At 51.7% G+C, this 19,118-nt stretch overlaps 1 protein-coding gene across 2 annotated transcripts in view; it reads left to right on the top strand.

Moving 5' to 3' along the window:
- The window catches only part of LGR6 (leucine rich repeat containing G protein-coupled receptor 6), a gene marked incomplete at both ends in the record, with an annotated part of 108,601 nt that overhangs the window by 79,665 nt on the left and 9,818 nt on the right, over positions 1-19,118 (top strand). For both annotated transcript variants that reach the window (XM_084245695.1, XM_084245696.1), the window contains 8 exons: positions 10,610-10,678; positions 12,855-12,926; positions 13,080-13,151; positions 14,310-14,378; positions 15,640-15,711; positions 17,309-17,374; positions 18,247-18,318; positions 18,730-18,801. In XM_084245695.1, coding sequence (XP_084101821.1) covers positions 10,610-10,678; positions 12,855-12,926; positions 13,080-13,151; positions 14,310-14,378; positions 15,640-15,711; positions 17,309-17,374; positions 18,247-18,318; positions 18,730-18,801 — 564 coding nt within the window. The remainder of the gene's footprint in view (positions 1-10,609; positions 10,679-12,854; positions 12,927-13,079; positions 13,152-14,309; positions 14,379-15,639; positions 15,712-17,308; positions 17,375-18,246; positions 18,319-18,729; positions 18,802-19,118) is intronic.

The raw sequence follows: 19,118 nt of genomic DNA, 5'->3' as shown, positions 1-19,118 counted from the left end.
AATTAAAAGATTGTTTTTTAAAGATTTATTTTATTTTTATACAAGAGCTGGGGTACAGGCCAGAGAGGCGGGAGGGTGAGAGGATTCACCAGAGACAGAGTGAGGAGCAGAACAGGCAGATGACGGAAAAACACTGCTGAGGGGAGCAGTGGGCGCGACAGGAGAGGTCTGCCACGCCATGTGGGAATCTCCCTGGCCGGCCGGGGATTGAACACGGACAGTAGAGGCTGCAGACAGCTTCACAGCGCTGCGCTCAACCCACTGCACCACCGGGGAGGCCCAAGAATTAAAAGATTTTGTCCTCAGTCTGTCATTTCATTTCCTATTTATCCCCACCCCACTTGTTGAGGAAGACATGACAGGAACTGTGTACCTTGTGTCGCAGGTGAGGACACAGAGGCAGAGAGTGCCTGGCTGCCCCAGGTCACCCCGGGAATCAACAGCGAGGGCAGGACGTGGGTTCTCTGCCTTCCGCCCGGCATCTGCCAGGCAGACCGGGCAGACCACACTGCCTCTCGGGGCTAACCCTGCAAGAAATGAGGAACTCTTTCCTCGCCAGTTCTTAATCATCTTACATTTGTGGGTTTATTAGCTGCAAATTTGTAGGGTTTTGTGGCTCATAGAGGAATTTATTGTTCCATATAAAACTTTTCCCCCTGGCTCTCCCTGCAGAACCACTAATGACTTCTAACAGGCAGAAAATTGAGCTGTCCGATGATTTTGTCCTGAGTTCTGTGCCTGTGACGAGTTATTAATAGGCCGTCCAGCGCAGCATTCCTTTCCCGATCGCCCTGGAGTGGGGGTAGCCAAGGTCACAGTCCTTGTCGCCGCTGCCCCTTCCTCCCCTGCTGGCAATGGGGCCAAAGCTTCCGGTCTCTCTCCCTCCGTCTGCACCCCTGCCACCCCCTGGTTCCCACAGGCACCCAAGCCAGCTGGTCTGGAACAAAGGGGGGATGTTGGGGGCGAGGAGCTTGGCCACAGGTTCCTTAGTAGATGCCGTGGCGAGGACACTGAGAAGCTCAGCTCTGCCCTTCAGATCTCTGTGGGCAGGAGGAGCTGGTCAGATCACTGCTTACCACTCTCTTTTGTTCTGTTTCTTTCGATTCACTCATTCCATAAATATTTATTGAGCTTCTAGTATGTGCCAGCTATCATATAGGCACCAAGGAAACTTTCATGAATAAGAAAAAATGTAGCCCCTGCAATCACAGAGACTAAAGCGTTCTAAACCAGGAAGCCTGAGTTCTTTTTAACTTATCACTAATGTTCTGTTCCCGCATTCCTAACCTCATCACCCTAATTCCTTTTGCCTTGGGCTGCCCCAAGGCTCCACCTCCCTTCTGTGTCCTCACCTGGTCTCATGACTTTCAGTACTGCATGTTTGCTAAAGACTCCAGCCCAGAAGTCATCTGTCTCCTGAACTCTGAACTTAGGTAACCAAAGGCCTTCTCAGCCGCTCACATGACTGTCTAGCAGACATCTAAACCCAACTCCCCTCCAGATCTGGTCCCCCCGGAAGCCAGCCGGGCTCAGTAATGGAAACCTTACTCTTATAGTTGCTCAGGCCCAAACCTTGGAGTGATCTAGAACAACTTTCTTGTGAGTCCCACAGCCCATCTGCAGGCAAACAACCTCGGCTCCATCTTCAAGATATAGTAAGAATCGGCCACGTCTCTCTGCTGCTGCCATGTGGGCCTGGTCATTCTCTCAGTGATTCTTTCACCAGGAGGACTGACAGCAAAGTCTCTTGTCTGGTCTCACTCCTTTCCTCCTTCTCACTCTACATTCTGTTTTCAACACAGCGGTCAGAGTGACTCTTGTAATATAAACTAGCTCACGACACTCTTCTATTCCAAACCCTCCACTGACCCCATCACAGTCTGAAAAGAAGCCAAAGCCACGCGCCAAGCCTCCCAGGCCTCAGAGGATGCGAGTCCTGCTTCCAAAGTACTCTAGGCACAATAGCCAACCTGGATATGCCAGGTGTGCTCCTGCCTCAGGACCTTTGAACCAACTGTTTTCTTTGTCTGGATTATCCATTCCACCATTATTCACCCCCTTCAAGATTTTGCTCAAATGTCACCTTTCAGTGAGAGCCTCCCTGAGCACCACTTCGCACTGGCCTAGCACTGGCCATCTCCTTTCCTATGGAATGTCTTCCCTAGCCTCGCCATGCCCGCTAGCTTATTTCATCCATCTATTCATTCATGCATTCATGTATCGATTCCATTTCTTTTCTGTCTCACCTCCCCGTGGGCATTTGCAGCACCTCACACAGTACCTGGCACAGGCGAGGGACTCAATAAATGTTTGTTGATCAAGGAATGGCTCCATGGTCCCTGGCAAATCCTGGTCCTCTCTTTCCTTCTCCAATTGTGCTATGAGGGCGCTGGACTCTCTCACCTCTGAGGTTCTCCCCGGCCCCTTCTCTTTGCTTTTCACACTCAGCTCAACTGGGGTCATCCACGCTCAGTGCTGTGCAGGTCCAGCCCGGCCCTCTCCCCGGGGCCCCAGACCTAAATGTCCACTTGATCTTCTCGAGAGTAGATGTCCCATTGTCCCTCTTAGGAGAAATGTCCGGGACAGGGCTAAACCCCCCAGGACAGGCCCTCCTCTTCATCTCAGGCAAGGCTGTCTTGCCACAAGCCCCACAATTCAGAATCTCAGGGCCCAGCTTTAGACAGCAACTAGGACAGATCCTTAGGCCACTTCTACTCTCTCCAGGGGCTCCTCAAAGTCTTGGGTCCCCTGCACTGTTGGGCCCTTGGCGTCCCGGTGAGAATGGTGGGTTGCTCTAAGGGGTCTGTCCACATTCAGAGGACCAGGTCCCATTCTGAGCATCAAAACTTCAGAGTGACCAGGGTGCGGGGAATGTGTGCAAGAGAAAGTTAAGTGTCTATAAAACTGGATTCAAAAGATTTGGAGGAATCCTTAGTTGGAATAGGGTGATGTCTTTGAAGACCTACTATGCAGATTTTAGGGTCTTCCAGCTGACAGGGTGAGGGCCACAGGTGGGGGGTTAGTGAAGGTGCTGCTTTAGCTCAGGGTAAGGTGGGTGTGTGATCTGAGAGCAGCCAAGTGGCGTGGCCAGTGCAGGCCCTGCCATTTATGTTGGTTCAGGCAGAAACTGGATCCCCATCCTCCTAGAACCCGAGGGGTCTGACTCCTGCAGCGGAGGCAGGTCGGACTGTTACCTCTCACCTCCCTTCCAAGTCTAGGCTTCTGATCCCAGGTGTCTCATTAGGGCAGGACAGCAAGTAATCTCAATATCAGAGATCAGCAACTTTCATTAAAGTCAGCGCGGCTCTTGCTTCAGGTATCCTCTGAACTTTCTTTCTGGCAAGGAAGAGTGTGTAGGTGGAGGGAGAGGCAAAGAAAGGCGTGTCTGTGTCTCTCAATAGAAACCGATGACAATTTTACTAATTGCTGTATTTATTAATGGGTGGCCTTTTATGTAGGTTGTTTAGAAAGTAAAACAATGCTATTAGTCATAAAGTTTTTGTTGGTTCCTGGCTCACCGAGTCATCTGCCCCAAGCGTGTGGAGTCAGATTCAAGACAGAGCCTCCATCCTCAGTAGGGGAAGAGCAATTAAGACGTGTTCATTGTGCCTGCTTGCCTTTGTTCCGGCCTTGGAGAGATAAAAGCGGGTGAGCGTGTACAGTCTATCGGCCAGCAATGTCTGTGTTTTGTGTTTCACACTTGAGAGCTGGGCTCACCCACATTCCTCCCTGTCCCCTTATCTGTGATCTGGAAATAAACACAAATATTAGCCTTGAGAATAAAACTGCAAGTGGCAGCCCAATTCATGGTATGCCCCGTTCTTTCCTGCTGTAGATAGACTTCTGCATCCGCTGCTGTAGTGTCGAATGAGTAGAAGTGCCTGTTCTGTCTCAGGAAAGGAAGAGGGGAATGGGATTGGCATTATTCGGACATTTGTTCTGTGCAGGCTCTGGACCAGGTGAACAGGCCACTGAATGTGCTGGGCAGCCCCGATGCACAGGAGAGAAATGTGCTGAGCACGGTGTAGACTCACGAGGAGCCACTGGCAGAAAGACAGCCCTCGTTCTGTTCTCAAATGGAGAACACATAAAAAGGCATCGAAACTGCAAATACTAATATTTAGTTTTGACAGCTTATGAGCACCCAAAGCAACTCTCACAGGAGTTTCTCCCCCCTGAGGGGGAGGCCTGTTCCTACCGCTCCACATATCCTCTTTGCCTCTCTCCCTGAAATTCTTTTCTTAGCTTTGCTGTTTGGCGAAATAGCCTAGCCAGGATGTAGAATGTAGTGTAAAATGTAGTAAGTGTGTTAAACCCCAAGCCAATAACCTGGCTTAGGTACGTGGCTCTGGTACTTGTAACTGGTTACTTCCTCTCTCTGAGACTGTTTCCTTATCAATAAAAAGAAGGGGTTTGGCCAATCTGCCTGCTCTGTGCTCTGAATCCACAGTGAGGCTCCCCAGAGAGGGCAGGAGCTGGCCATTTCTGTGCAGCCAGAGAAAAGGATAATATTGGGAATGTGGGTCCTTGAGCAGCTTAGGGCTTGGTTGTCTTCTCGGCTCCTTTCATGGGTTTGCCATCATTTTTGATTGGATTTGCCTGGAAACTGCCAAGCAAACTGAGGGGAGGCTTAGCCATGGACAGCTGCAGCTTCCAGACTGATTCTGGCTGGAGTTGGAAGTGGTTTCTCTTTAACCTCAGCCCTTTTCTGTCTTCTTCCAGCTCCCAGGAGCAGCAGACAGAACAATTAGCTCTTCCTGGGCTGCTGGCCGATTCTGTGTTATTACAGAGAATAGACTATAAAGCCATGGATGAGTTTTCCGGCTTAAGTTTAAGGCATCACAAACTGCCCTGCAATGGAAGAATCTCACTGAATGAGCCCTGTGCCATGGGAGGCCTTTCCTGCAGTTGCCAAGAATCTGCATATGAGTCTAGTCCCAAGGGGCCAAGACAATGATGCCAATGACCACTAAGGCCAAAGGAGCACCCACTTATCTGCAGACTTTACCTAGTGGGCACAGATGACCATCCTTGAACTTCCTCAGGAAGTTCAAAAGGGAGCCCATGTGCTTCCTGACCACAGCAGTCCTCCTATCTCACAGGGGAGATAATATGCACATAGACAACCCGATTCTGGACACAGCGTGTCTGGCCTTCCATCCCAGCTCTTCCATTCTGAGCTCAGAATCGTGGTCAAATTATTACCTTCCTCTATGCCTTGGTTTCTCATGTGCAAAACAGAGGATTGGCATGGGAATGAAATGAATCAATATATGCAACTCACCTGGCATCATGAATTTTACATAGTAATTACTATTATTATATCACCACCACCATCATTATTCCCAGTCTAACACTGAGCATGTTTCTAGAGAAAAAAACCAGAAAAGTACTGAGAGAGTAAATGATTCATTCTGACTGAAGGGATGGGGCTGGATTCATGAAGAAAGGTATATTTGAGCTGGACTTCAAAGGATGACTAGGATTTCAACAGCTGAGGATGTGGGAAAAGGGCATTCCAGGCTGAGGGCATGCATGGCCCAAGTAAATACATGAGGGTGTGAAAATACATCAGGGTTGAAATGGCAGATGAAACTGAAAGATTTCCTAAGGCATCAGAGCCCATCAGGGAATGTGTAGTCTGTTCTGTAAATAATGAAGAGGTCTTTTCAGATTTTTCAGTCGGAGAGTGACCGAGTCAACTTTGCATTTTAAAAAGATCTTTCTGGCAGCGTGCAGTGGCTAAGAGTGTGGGCTCCAGACTCAAACTGCCAGGGTTCAAACCCTGGCCATGACACTGAATTAGTTAAGGTAAACTAAATTGCTGTACCAAATAAGCCAAAACATGTATAACGGCTCAAACACAACAGGAGTTTACTTCTGGATCATACAATAGTCCAAGGAGGGTGTTTCTTCTTGGCAGGTGGCCCTCCTCCATGTGGTGACTCAGGGACCTGGCTTCTTGGGATCTTGCCATCCTCACAGCCTCATCATCTTTGGCATCTAGCTGGTGGGAGGGTAGACAGACCATGGAGGAGACCGGCTTGGCTATTTTATAGACCCTGGACTACATGTAGTTTGGACTGCTTCTACCTTCCTTTGTTGAGAATCTAGGGTATAGCCATACCTCCTGCAAGGGGCAGGGAAATATACTCTAGCTACATCCCTGGCTATTCTCCTATGGCAACAGGATAGAGCTGTCCAACAGAACTTTCTGCAACGATGGAAATATAAGTCTGTATTATATGGTAACCGCTACCATGTGTTGCTATGGAGTGCTTGAGGTGTGGCTAGTGCAAGAGAGAGCTGAACTTGTAATTTTATTAAATTGTAATTAATCTGCATTTAAATAGCCACACATAGGTAGTGGCCGTGGTGTTGGGGAGTTCAACTGTAGAGAACGTTGAGGGTGGGGTTTGAGGACAAGTAACGGTCTCTGCAGCAGCCACTTACTAACTGGATATAACTGTGCATCTTAACATCTCTGTGTCTCACTTTCCTCAACTGTGAAGTGGATACAGTCATAGAATCTACCTCTGTGAGAGGGTGACGTGATCATCAGCACAGCACTAGTGCCTGGCTTGTCATCAGAGCTCCCCAAGTTTACCCCAGGGCTGGCCTGCAGGCAGGGACTCCAGCTAGGAAAGTGTGCAATAGTCCAGAGGAGACACCCCTCCAGCCTCACCTCCAAATATTGCCCTTTATTCCAGCACATTGTATCACTCATTCCTCAAATGTCACAGCACAGACCTCCTATAAACCTCTGTTCCATCTCCCCTTTTCTTCCTTCTCTGCCTACCGAGATGCTGCTCAGCCATCAAGACCTGGTTCAAAAACCACATTCCCAGTCTCTGGAGGTTTGATGCTTTGTGTGCTCACATCACGCTAAGTCCACTCACTTGGCGAGCAAATTCTTCGACAGGTCTGCTTCTTACCTGTCTTCCAACTTTCCCCTTTACCCAGCAGAATTCTCCATGTACTTTGGGCAGGCATCCAGTAGTGTCCATTGCACTGAACTGAGCTCACCAGGGACAGAGAGAGTTGCCCAGACTCTTTCCTGGACTCTTAGAGCCAGAGGTTACTTCTGCACAGCCCCAGATGAAACCGGGCACTGGTGGTTATCCAGGCCATTGAATCTGTGTTGATGTCCAATGGGAAAGTTCAGGTCAAATTTCTTTTGACATTTGCACAGTTTTTATCATTCTCCCACATTTCTTGACAAAAATAGCCTTTTAGTTCATATGCCTTTTCCCACGTGTCTTTTCCCACTGTCTGTTAGGCCATTCCTGGCAAAATTCCTGACCAGAAACAGCCAAGGAGGGCTGGAACCATTCAATTTGGCCGCCTGGACCTGGGTCCAGTGAACTGTAAAGGCTCAGTGATAGCAAAGTCCCAGGGGACCCATGTCTCTGTGGCCCTAGGCCAGCCTAATGGTGCCACTCAGGACTTTTACCTTTTTGGACACCAACCTCAAATCTTCAAAATATTCCCCCCAATACCCTACATGCCTTGAAGAGCCCATTAGTGATTTTTGTTAATCTCTTTATCCAACCTTTTCATTTATTCATTCAACAAGTATTTGTGGGATGCCTGCTCTGCAGTGTTCTTCTGATGTGTAGAATATGAAAATAAGCCCCTGTTTTCCAGGCACTTTCATTGTCGTAGAGTGGGAAGAAATCAACAAAAATATGTCAGATGGCTGTAAATTTTATGAAGAAAGAGATATCAGGGCATGTTTCTACTGCTAGATAACAAATCACCCCAAAACTTAATGATTTCAAGCAACAATTTATGATTTCTCGTTGACCTGGAGTTGGCTGGGCACAGCTGGGCAACCCTTCTGCTAGGCTTACTCATGGGACTGCAGTCATTGGTGGGGGTGGGTGGGGGGAGACTCCCTGAGGCCCATGGGGTCCTAAGTGCTGCCCTCACATGCCTGGGGCCTCAGTGCTGGCTGTCAAATCCAGAGGAAGCTTCCTCACATGGGAGTGGGAGCACCCCACTGGCAGAGACAGTGAGGCCTCTTGTGACTTAGGACCAGGTCACACCCGGTCACTTCCACCTCGTATTGGTCAGTGCCTGTCATGAGGCCAGCCCAGTCTCAGGGAGCCATAGAGTCTGCCTCTGGATAGACACCGCAAAGGACTTAGGGTTATTTCTTTTTCCCTCCAGCTTTATTGAGATAGAATTGACATACAACGTTATGTAAGGCTTAGGACACATAATGTGTTGGCTTGATAGTCTTAGATATTGCAAAATGTTAGCCTCGTGGCCATTTAATCTGCCACACGGGGTAAAGGAACAGTGAATGGCAGGTTATGCTGTTTTAAACAAAATGGTCACAGAAGGCCCCTCTGATGAGGCATTATCTGGGCACAGACCTGACCAAAGTGAAGTAAACCAGGCAAATATCTGGAGTATTCCATGCAGATGGAATCATGAGCAACAACTCTGAGACCAAAGCAATTCTTTGTGTTGAAGATTTCAGTGAAGATGATTTCCTGTTACTTATGGGAAATCAAGTTCTCCTTGGGTGTCAGTAGAGAATTCCTAAGTGGGCTGAGCCAAATCAAAGGGGGAATCCTTGATTGGTGACCTTGAAATGTGAGGGTGACTCACTTATGCTGAGACCACAGTCCCTGTGCGTCCCCCCTGCTGCTCCAAGTCCAGCCCCCCAGCCTGATTTTCTAGGCATCTCCTCCAACCGTGATAGAAATTCAGGAATTGAAACTCTGTTTCTGACTCCAGTACCCCCAGTTTCAGTGAAAGTGCTTTGCACAACCCTTCCCTCAGCATGCTCTCCTCCTACCCGTCACACAGCCTGCGGGAGCCTCTCCCGCACGTTCAGGGAAGGTGTCTGATTCACTAGAGAACATAGCAGAGCAGAGCAGGGTGGTTTATGCTATAATTACCCAAGATCACCAGGGGAGTCTGCGGGTAATCGGGTAATTTGTGTGTGTGTGTGTGTGTGTGTGTGTGTGTTGGGGGAGGGGGCAATTACTCGGCTCACTGCTTGCCAGACGCTTGTCACTGCTCTTCTGGCCCCAGGAACCTTCTGGGCTGCTTCCTGTCTCTACCTGGGCACTATTAAGTGTAATGACCCTGTCATGCAGAAGAGCCTGTCATTATCTCCGTGTTCCCCTGGTGTTTACACACAAGCCATGCCAGGTCGCTCTGTGATGCAAGGGCCTCTGCATGGCCCCCTGCTCTGGCACCAGACAGTCCTCTCAGGAAAGCTGTCAGGACGGGGGCTTACAGACTGAGAGGATGGGCTGGGGTCAACTTGGGGTTAGGGGTTCACGAGGGACACTGTACCTGAGCCCTCCACGGTGCCAAAACCTGAGAGTGTGCCTTGGCTACGGAATTCTGGGAGTACCCAGTCAACTTCCCCTTCCCCAAATCGGGCACATTTCCACATCAGGGTAAGTCATAGGCTCCTGAGGCAAACACCACCAAACTTAAAGGAGTGAAGGTTTTCTCGAGAAGTCTCCCATAGAGGTGGTAGGGAGGGGACCCTGTCCCACAACAAAGAGCAAACTTCCAAAAGTCCTGTGACTCTGACTTTGTTTACTGCCAAGTAAACAGAAAGTCCACACGCTCTTTACTGCCTCCCTCAAAACACAAGCTCCCGAGGGCTCTCCTGCCTTTGGACTCTTTTCATTTCTCCTCCCTCCCTTTACTCTGCTGTTGCCACAAAGGGTGCAAACACAGGGGACCCCTTCGGGTGGGAGGAGTGAGGCCGGGTCACTCGTAGGCCGGCCCTTGTCCCCAGGGCCCAGGCAGTGTGGAGATGAGCCCTCTTATGCCAAAGCCTTTACATCCAGTGCAGACTACCCTGTGGGCCTCGAGAGGCTAGGTCAGCCTCTTTCAATTTGAAGATAGTGTCTTTTAAAAAAATTTTTAACAGCACTGTTTTATTAACCATCTGAGCACAGTAGTATCTACTACGGTTGGAACAAATCTGGATACTGTCAAATTACCTCTAAAAGTTTGTACACATTTAAATTCCTATTTCTGATTCACTGAAATGCCTGTTTCCTTACATCCTTGCCAACTTAGGTCGCTGCCCCTTTGAAAAACTACCTCCATTGTTTTCTGACTGTATGGTTATATGTTCATTGAAAAAAAATTGGAAAGTACAGAAAAGGGTAAGAGGAAATAAAAACTAGCTGTCCCGTGGCCACCTTTGGCCAAGAGCAGAGATAGTCAAGGTCTTCACCTGAGGGAAATTTCCAGAATCCTGAGTGCTGGTGACAAGATGTTAAAGATGGCCCTGTATTCCCTCTACCCCCTCCCCAGCCACTGAAGTCTTAAGGATATTTTCCTCGGCCGGTGGGGATGATTCTGAAGGATTGGTTCCAGGTATCCACATCCTTAAGTGTCCCCTCAAAACAGTTCTGCTGCCAGGAGGGCTCCGAGCCTGAGGATTTGTGGAGAAGGAATGGAATGTGAACATTCCAAAAATGTGTTTCCAGGCATTGACAGCTGGATCCAACCGATTGGAAAACCCATCTCTCTGGCCAACCCCAGAGCCAAGTTTCCATTTCTCAGGGACCCTGACATGCCCTGCCGAGCCACCCCTTAATGACTGCTCTGCTTTCCATTTCAGAGACCTGAATTATAATGAGCTGCAGGAGTTCCCCATCGCCATCCGGACCCTGGGCAGACTGCAGGAATTGTAAGCTCCTCTGCCGGTTTCTGGGCCCTCTTCTCCGGGGGCCAGGCCGAGGAGAGCCCCAAGCCTCCCTCACACCCTCATCTCCCGTGGTCCTTGTAAAAGCTGTAGCTACATGCCCTCCCCGACCCCTGCGCAAGTTTAAGTAGTTGCAGGCCTCATTAGCTTGGCTTTGAGCATTTCCGAGGGGTGTGTCATCAGCAGTCATGGCCCCCGGCGCTTCCAGCCTGAGGAGACACAGGGCACAAGCCTCCTGCTATTAGGCCAGGGCACGCATTGCCTCTGTCTGGGTTGGGGTGTGTCTGGAGACCAGTGTGGAGAAGAGCTTGGGACTTGTTTATGGGTCTCTCCTCAGCATTTTGTCTTGGTGGAGAAAAAGGGAAGCTGGCTGTAGTTCCCCACAGCTGCCATTATTATCATTGCATGTTGTATTCACTGAGCCTAACACTGTGCCTGCTATTAAACACAAACATGGGTAGAAAGGGCCATCCACCAGGACTCCTCATGCCCACGGAGGACATGGAGTAGCACATGTAAAGAAGGGAACAGGACAAAGCAGGGAATAGGGTCAGTATGTAATTCCAACCCTAAGTTGCATAGTATTAGCTAAAGTGATCATGGGAGTTCAGAGTAAAGGAGGAAGTATTGTGGACCCAGGCATCCTGAGATTAGCCTTAGAGGATGGATGGGATTTAAGTGGAAATGACGGAGGAAGAGAGGAAGCATTTCAGACAGAAGAACTTGTAGGTAAAGATCCATATCAGTAGTTGAATGCACAGAGATGTTCACAGGAGGGAGACCAGCCTTCCTGGAGGACAAACTCTGGGGAAAGAGAAAGAGAAAGATCTGGAACCAGATCAGGGGACCCTGAAGATGCATAAGCAGAGCCCCAAACTTTCACATAGCACAGCAGTTTACTCAAACTACCTCTCAAGGCCTTTAGTGCCAGCCCTGTGCCTCCTCCTCCACCTCATACGGAAATTTCAAGGTGTAATGTCATGAGGAGCAGCTGGACCAGCTGGTGGCAAGAATCTGAATGCAAAACTATTGGGATTCCCTATGCCAATGAGTCACCAAGGTCTGCCTTTTCCTTTGAGCTGGAACATAAAAGGAAGAGGAGACTGATGAATCAGAGTGTGCAAAGGCATAGGATCAGGAAATAAAAAAGTGTTAAGGGAGAGAGCAGAGATCTAAGTTATCAGATGCAAGAAGACACATATAGGAGTGTGTGCCTCTCTCCTCTCTCCCTCTATAAGCAGAAAGCTGCTTGAGGACAGGGCCTCTGTCTCCCAAATCTCTAAACCCCTCGGCCCACTAGACAAGAAGGTTGTCTTCAAAAATATATAATGAGTGGGTTAATGAACGAATGAGCAAACAGGCCCAGGCAGGATGTCTGAGGGTGCGCCTGTGAGTGAGACACAATTGATGGTCGAGGGCGAGGGGACAGCAAGAAGAGAAAGGAAACTGAGGCAGGAACAGCACAGAGAATCCAGAGGAAGACTGACAAGGTCTTGCTCAGCCTGGGTTACTTCTTTTTAGTCCAACATTTATTTTGAGATGTTCTCCCCAATTCCCGATCCAAACGTGGAATCCCAGTTTCTAGGCCCTCAGACTCTCCGCTGGGTGGCTCCTTCCTCATTTTCCCATAATGCCATCACGGTCTCACAGCAGCCAACCCTGCCTCTTATCCCGGCTCTGCCACTGAGCTACTTTCATTTCAGGGCCTTGAGGTCAAAACAGACTCTTTTGGGGAATATCCTTCATACTCACACCCATGGAAGTGCTGGTTTCTCCACGCCCTCCTTCTCCCATTCACCCTCGGCTCCCTCCTCCGGGCCCTCCAAGTCCCCACCACACAGTGACTAAGGAGAAGATTCTCCTCTTGGGCTCTGAGCTCAGCCTCTTTCTTTCCTAAGTTGCCCTCCAGGCAGCCTGCAGCCCACACTCCCTTCACGCTCGTTGGGGGAAAGGATGGATGTGAGAGTGGATGAAGAAGAAAATTCACAGACAGGACTTGAACCTGGACTCTCTGGGCTGATGTCCCTCTGGTGCTCTGGCCTTTCCAGTTGGCTGGTGCTCTGGCCTTTCCAGTTGGCTGTCCACCCACATCGTGGAATTCCACATCTCACTCCTCACACTTGTCCCCAAGTCCTCAGTATCTACTGGCATTGTCTTGCAGGGGCTTCCATAACAACAACATCAAAGCCATCCCGGAAAAGGCCTTCATGGGCAATCCCCTGCTGCAGACAATGTGAGTACTTGCCTCTCTGCTCTGGGGCTGATCTATGTTGGGGGGTGGGGGCTGCTCTCCACAGACAGGAGAGGAAAGCAGAGCTCTGCCTTGGGCCCAATAGAAAGGGCCCAACTGAGGAAGGTGGTTGAGTGTTTGGGTCTTTTCTTCTAGACACTTTTACGATAATCCGATCCAGTTTGTGGGAAGGTCAGCATTCCAGTACCTGCCTAAGCTGCACACGCTGTAAGTTGGAACCTGAAAGTGGCCATGGCCTGGGCCTCTCCCTTCCCACTCTCCTGCCCCTGCCTCCTGCCTGCCACCTGCAGCTCTCGCCTGCAATGCACAGCTCCCGGAGGTTCAGGCCTACTCCCAGATCTGTCTGGACTTAACTGACCTCTTTCTACCTCCCCAACTTTAGAACTCCAGTGGATAGAGGGCCCAGAACTTTAGTGGATAGAGGGCCCTTCTCCATAGGCAAGGAGCTTTGTCAGGCCTCTCCAGAGTTCCGCTCATTTAGCTGCCACATAAATTCCCGCTGGAAGAATGAAGGACTAGTGTGAGGCTCCGGCTCCCAGGAGCCTTGCAGCAGGGACCCCTTGGCCAGCTTTGCTGCTTTGGCCCTGCAGACATTCCTTTGTTTCCTCTCCCACTGTCTTCATTCTCAGCCCAAGTGCCACCTCTTCAGAAAAGCTTCCAAGGATGACTGCCTGCAGCACAGTACCATGTCTAACACCTTTAGGGAACACACTTCACTTTCAAACTCATTACAGGGTATCATTGCCACCCGAGCCCTATGGGGGGTGTTAGGGGCACATCTTACATGTAGATCCCAAGGCTCTTGGCTGTGCAGGCCCTTGACTGGATCCTGGGCTCATTTCTGGACTCCATGCTGGCAACACCTGTGTCTTTTGCTCCCATTGTGAAGGCCATGTCCTCACTGAGGTAGGGAATGTTGGGGAGGGGGAAAGCCATTGGCTGAAAGTAGTTTCAGAGAACAAATGAAAGGTTCTGATAAAGCCCCAACAGATGAAAATTTAGGGGAGACCCAATTCCAGGTTCTACTAAGCAAACCCTAGCAGCCAAGGGCCTTTTCAGAAGCATCTGAGCTGTTGCCTTTTTAAAAGACCCACGTTCCTTGTCTGTGTTTCTTGCTCACCGCAGCCACCTCTGTTTGGGTGAGGGGCTGGGCCAACTAGGAAGACGCCTGGCTGGACTCTGCTCAGCAAAGCTGTCTGCACAGCACCTGGGTAGCCGGCATGATCTGAGGGAAGCTGGGGGGAAGGATGACATTTCTCCAAAAGGTGGAGTTTCATGGTGGGGGGTGAGGGGAGACGCTGAGGACTGAGGGCCCAGATGTTGATTCTCTGAACCACCCTTCAGAGCTGTTACCTCTGTTTCCAGATCCCTGAACGGTGCCACAGACATTCAGGAGTTCCCCGACCTCAAAGGCACCACCAGCCTGGAGATCCTGTGAGTGGATACTCTCGCTCCCACTTCATCTATCTCCTTGCACCTCCAACTTCCCCGCAGGAACTCTTCTGCCTGCCTTCCCCAGAACCCTGCCCAAGTTCTTTGTCGCCCCTTATCTGGCCTGCATCTGCTGTTGGCTCAGCCTGAAGCACAGGTCACCTGGCCTAGCCCCAGGGCCATGGCCTGCTGGGGTGGCACTTCCCGCAGGCAAGACTGAGGGTAGCAGGCAGTTTGGGGATGGGAGGCTGCTCTTCCCTTCCTTATTATGCTCTGATTCTTCAGGCATGACATCAGAGCTCCTAACCCCAAGCCTGGGTGCTCTGATGACCAGGCAGGCAGAGGAGGGCTGTGGAAACCCACTTTCATTGCCTTTCTGCAGCTTGATTCCAGCAAAGCCTTTCTCCTATTTTCTATTAGAGACTGCAGGTGGGGGAGGGGCATCAGAACATAGTAGGCCCTCAATCCATTTTAAGAGAATGAATGGATCAGGCAAACACCCAGGGTGAGTGTTGTGGAGTTAACTATCCCACCACACTCAGCCAAGCCGAGCATTCACAGCACCAGGGGCTGACTTGCCTCTGTGCCTCTATTGTCTTCCCCAAGATGCAGTGGCATCCAGAAAATTTTCCATGAGGGAAGTCATCGTTCCCCAAGGATGACCTTGTCCTCGGGTCTTTCCTGAGACACCCTGTCCCTAAGCCAAGCCTGTTCTCCAACCTGCCCCCACAACCCTGTCCCCACCCCCGGTCCCTGGTCCTGCCCTTTTCCCCATCTCCTCTCCCTCCCCCAAGGCACCGGGAGCAAACTCTGAGCTTGGTTCCCATGGCTTGGCTGGACCCGGCTTTTTCTTTCTATCTACACCCTGCCCATGGCTCCCTCCTCTTGAAGAGCCTGGAGCAGAGAAGATTCTAGCCCTTTCCTACAGATCTATTGTTGCTGGAGAACATTGTGAGATGTTGGGTGGGGACACCATGGGTGGGTGGGGTGGGGTGGGAAGGCAGGGACTGTCTGCTGAGCAGAAGCCCCTGGGCCGAGTCCCTCTGTCTGCTCCCCACCCACAGCCTCCTTCAGTCCCAGGGGAGCTCTGTGCTCAGATGCCAGCCCTTCCTTTCTGAGCCCTCAGTCCCGCGCCCTGCCCGGTACATCCCACTTCTCGTCATCTCTGGGCTCCCATGTCAGTGTCAGGCCAGAGCTGGAAGCCAGTGACTGGGGACGGCAGGGCCCTGGCCCTGGTGCCAGCTCCGTCTCCCTTCTCCTGCAGGACCCTGACCCGCGCAGGCATCCGGCTGCTCCCGCCAGGCATGTGCCAGCAGCTGCCCAGGCTCCGAGTCCTGTGAGTGCTTCACAACGTCCTACAGCTCTAGCATTGTGTCCTCGCCCCCTGGACCCAGCAGAGGCCACCCCTGCTTCTGTCCCTCTGGCTCATCTCTCTTCTTGGAGAGGGCACTGCTGAGAACCTGCTGAGGAGAGGCTGTGCCCGCCTGTCAGGGCCAAGGCACAATGAACGGTCTTTGGAGTCAGACCTGGATGTAGGGCCCAGTTCTGCCTCTTGCTGGCTGTGTGAATTTGGACTCGTTCCTTTTTTTTTTTTTTTAAAGATTTATTTATTTATGCATACAAGAGCTGGGGTACAGGCCAGAGATGCGGGAGATGAGAGGATCCACCAGAGACAGATTGGGGAACAAAACAGGTGGATCTACTGAAATACACTGCAGAGGGGAGCAGCAGGCAAGACAGGAGAGGTCTGCAGCGCCATGTGGGTATCTTGCTGGCCAGGATCAAACCTGCACTGCAGAGGCTGCAGACAGCTTTACAGCGCTGCACCACCAGGGGAGGCCCTAAAAATTTATTTATTCATGCATACGAGAACTGGGGTACAGGCCAGATGTGCGGGAGGGTGAGAGGATTCACCAGAGACAGAGTGGGGAGCAGAACAGCCAGACTGACCAAAATACACTGCTGAGGGAGCAGCGGGCGAGACAGAAGAGGTCTGCTGCACCATGTGGGTTGCTCCCTGACTGGCAGGCCAAGGATCGAACTCGTGCTGCAGAGGGTGCGGATAGCTTCATAGTGCGGTGCTTAACCCTTTGCGCCACCAGGGAGGCCCCTGGACTCATTCTTGAATGTCTCAGAAGCCTGAATTCCTCACCTGCATATTGTGAATAAATTTGTGAGGGTTGAAAAAATAATTGTACAGCACCTCTCTCACAGCAGGCGCTCAGACGATGTTAGTTTCCACCAGAAATGAATCCTCCTGGAAACTTTGACGTGGCCTCTGAAGTCAAAGGGAGTTTTCTTCTCCCCTGACTCTAACTGGAATCCAAGGTTCTTTCCACGGACCGTAGCCCTGCAGCTCGGGGTGGGTAGAGAGACACAAATCACAGGTTGCACTCTGGACCCCAAACATGGGCTCCCGGACCCAGCCTTGCCACTGACTTCCAGTGTCCTTAGGATCTGACCCCTCTGTGCCTCAGTTTCCTCATCTGTGAGGTGAAGGGTTGGGCCAGATGACCCTTAGGGGCCAGTTTTGAACATCCCTGGGAACTCCACACCTGGTGACCGGAGGCGCCCTCGTTTAGCTTGGTGCTGACAGGCTTGTCAGAAGTGCCTGCTGTGCTCCTGGCCGGCTGCTCCCATCTCCATGCTCCTCTCACTTCCTGTTCCCTTCCCCCAGCACCCTCCAAGGCCATCACATGGATGAAACAGCCTTACTGGAAAGACGCCCAGTCAGCCCCATCGAGGTCCTGCAGGGAGGGGTGGGACACAGCAGACGGAGGAAGTTAGACTGAGGAAGCCGGGGCCCTGCTGTGGGACACTGGGCAGCCATAGCCCTGCAGGTTCCTCTCCGCCCAGGGCAGCCTGACAGGAAGGCTCAGAGCTACCTGTCCCAGCCCAGCTTTACCCCAGCTCTGGCCCTTCTCTCTCCCCAGGGAACTGTCTCATAATCAAATCGAGGAGCTGCCCAGCCTGCACAGGTGTCAGAAGTTGGAGGAAATGTGAGTGCTAGGGACCCGGAGAGGCCAATGTATGTGAGCCTGACTCTGGCAGGCTGAGGGGAAGGGGCCTGACTGACCCCCTTCTCTGAGCTCGTTGAGCCCAGGGCCTGGAGCTGGGATCTGGGCAGAGGCCTGGGAAAAGTCCCAGGAAGTGTTCTGGAGCATGCACTCTCAGTTTCCACACCCCCATAAACACACACGCGTGTAGATGTGTGCACACACTCATGCATGGAAGAAGAACGTTGGTATTCAAATTTCACAAGGAAAAAATCACTTTTAGATCCCTTAAACTCTGTTCACCCAGATCTTGTTTTCCCAGGTTACCAGGGCCTCTGAGCCTCCCATGATCGTCCCCTGCTTTTAGGCAGGGGAATGCCTTTTGGGGCCAGGACAGGGTAGGGGTGTGAGGGTCTGTCCTCTGTCTAGAGGCCAAAAGAAGGAGGGTCTCCAGCACTGCCAGGGCCTGGATCCATCTCCCGTTGAGATGAACAGTGCTCTGGGCTCTGCACCCCAGCTCAGCCAGTCACTTGGGCGGCCCCCGGGCTGGGCAGTGCTCTGCTGCTGGACTAGGGTCTGAAGGACCCATCGGGGAGGTTGGCTGGGCCTGGATCCAGGCCCGGTGGGAACCCTGGAAACTGACTCCCATTTGGGCCACAGGGATGGTTTGTGGCTTTGTCTCCTGACCCACTTACCCAAGGCAACCGGATCCCCTTGTGCTCCCTTTAATTCTGGTGACTTCCGCGGGCTGGGCCCTTTCTTCCTGTGCCAGGAAAAGTGGGGGACTCTCCTTTCTTCCTCCCAGTGCACAGGGGGTGTGGAGCAGAGCCAGGCTTTGAGCCTATTGGCTCATCCCACCTCTCTTGTTGCCCTAGCGGCCTCCAACACAACCGCATCTGGGAAATCGGAGCTGACACCTTCAGCCAGCTGAGTTCCCTGCGAGCCCTGTGAGTATCCTGCAGCACCCAGGGGTGGGCCTGTGTGGGGCCTATTCTGCCCCTCTCCCAGACCTGCTTATGCTCACAGTACCCATTTAGGTGTAGAGCACCTCCCTGCTCCATACTGCCCCCATCGCACACACGGGGTGGGGGTGGGGGGAGGGGTGGGGTAGGCCCCCCCCAATCCAGGTGGCTTCCCAAGCTGCTTCTCCAGTTGATACCCAAGGGCAATGAAGCACTGGAGTCAGGCTGCCATCCCGTTCCTGGGGCCACAGGGAGGTAGGGAGCCAGCCAGCAGCTACCGTCCCCAAAAGGCTGAGGTCACTGCTACCTGAAGTAGCTCACGTGGGGGAGGTAGATAAGGGAGAACCCATGGTGGGAGCGAAGAGTCCCCTCTTGTCACACCCTCTCTGCCTGTAGGGACCTGAGCTGGAATGCCATACGGTCTATCCACCCTGAGGCCTTCACGACCCTGCGTTCTTTGGTGAAGCTGTAAGTGTCCACCGTACCTTCCTCCTGAAGTCTAGAGACCACATGGGCTGGCCAGGGGGACACCCCCAGGGTGGGGCCATGCCTAAATATTTGGCCACGCATCCCTAGAGAGAGCCTCCAAACTAATCAATCATTCTGCCAGTCCATTTGACAGACTGTGGGGTCTGATAAACAGAGCCTACCTCCTGTAGGCTCTGGAACATCATCTGCTAATGTTCTGCAACATTCTGGCAGCCTCAGTCCTCCCGGTGCCCCTGCCTGGCCCCTCCCCACCACACTGATAAGGAGCTGCTTGGGCCTGAACCTCCTTCCCTGCA

This window comes from Talpa europaea (assembly GCF_964194135.1).
Source record: "Talpa europaea genome assembly, chromosome: 10".
NCBI classification, from domain to species: Eukaryota; Metazoa; Chordata; class Mammalia; order Eulipotyphla; family Talpidae; genus Talpa; species Talpa europaea.
Note: the sequence above shows the minus strand (reverse complement) of the source record. Positions and strands in the feature narration are given on the sequence as shown.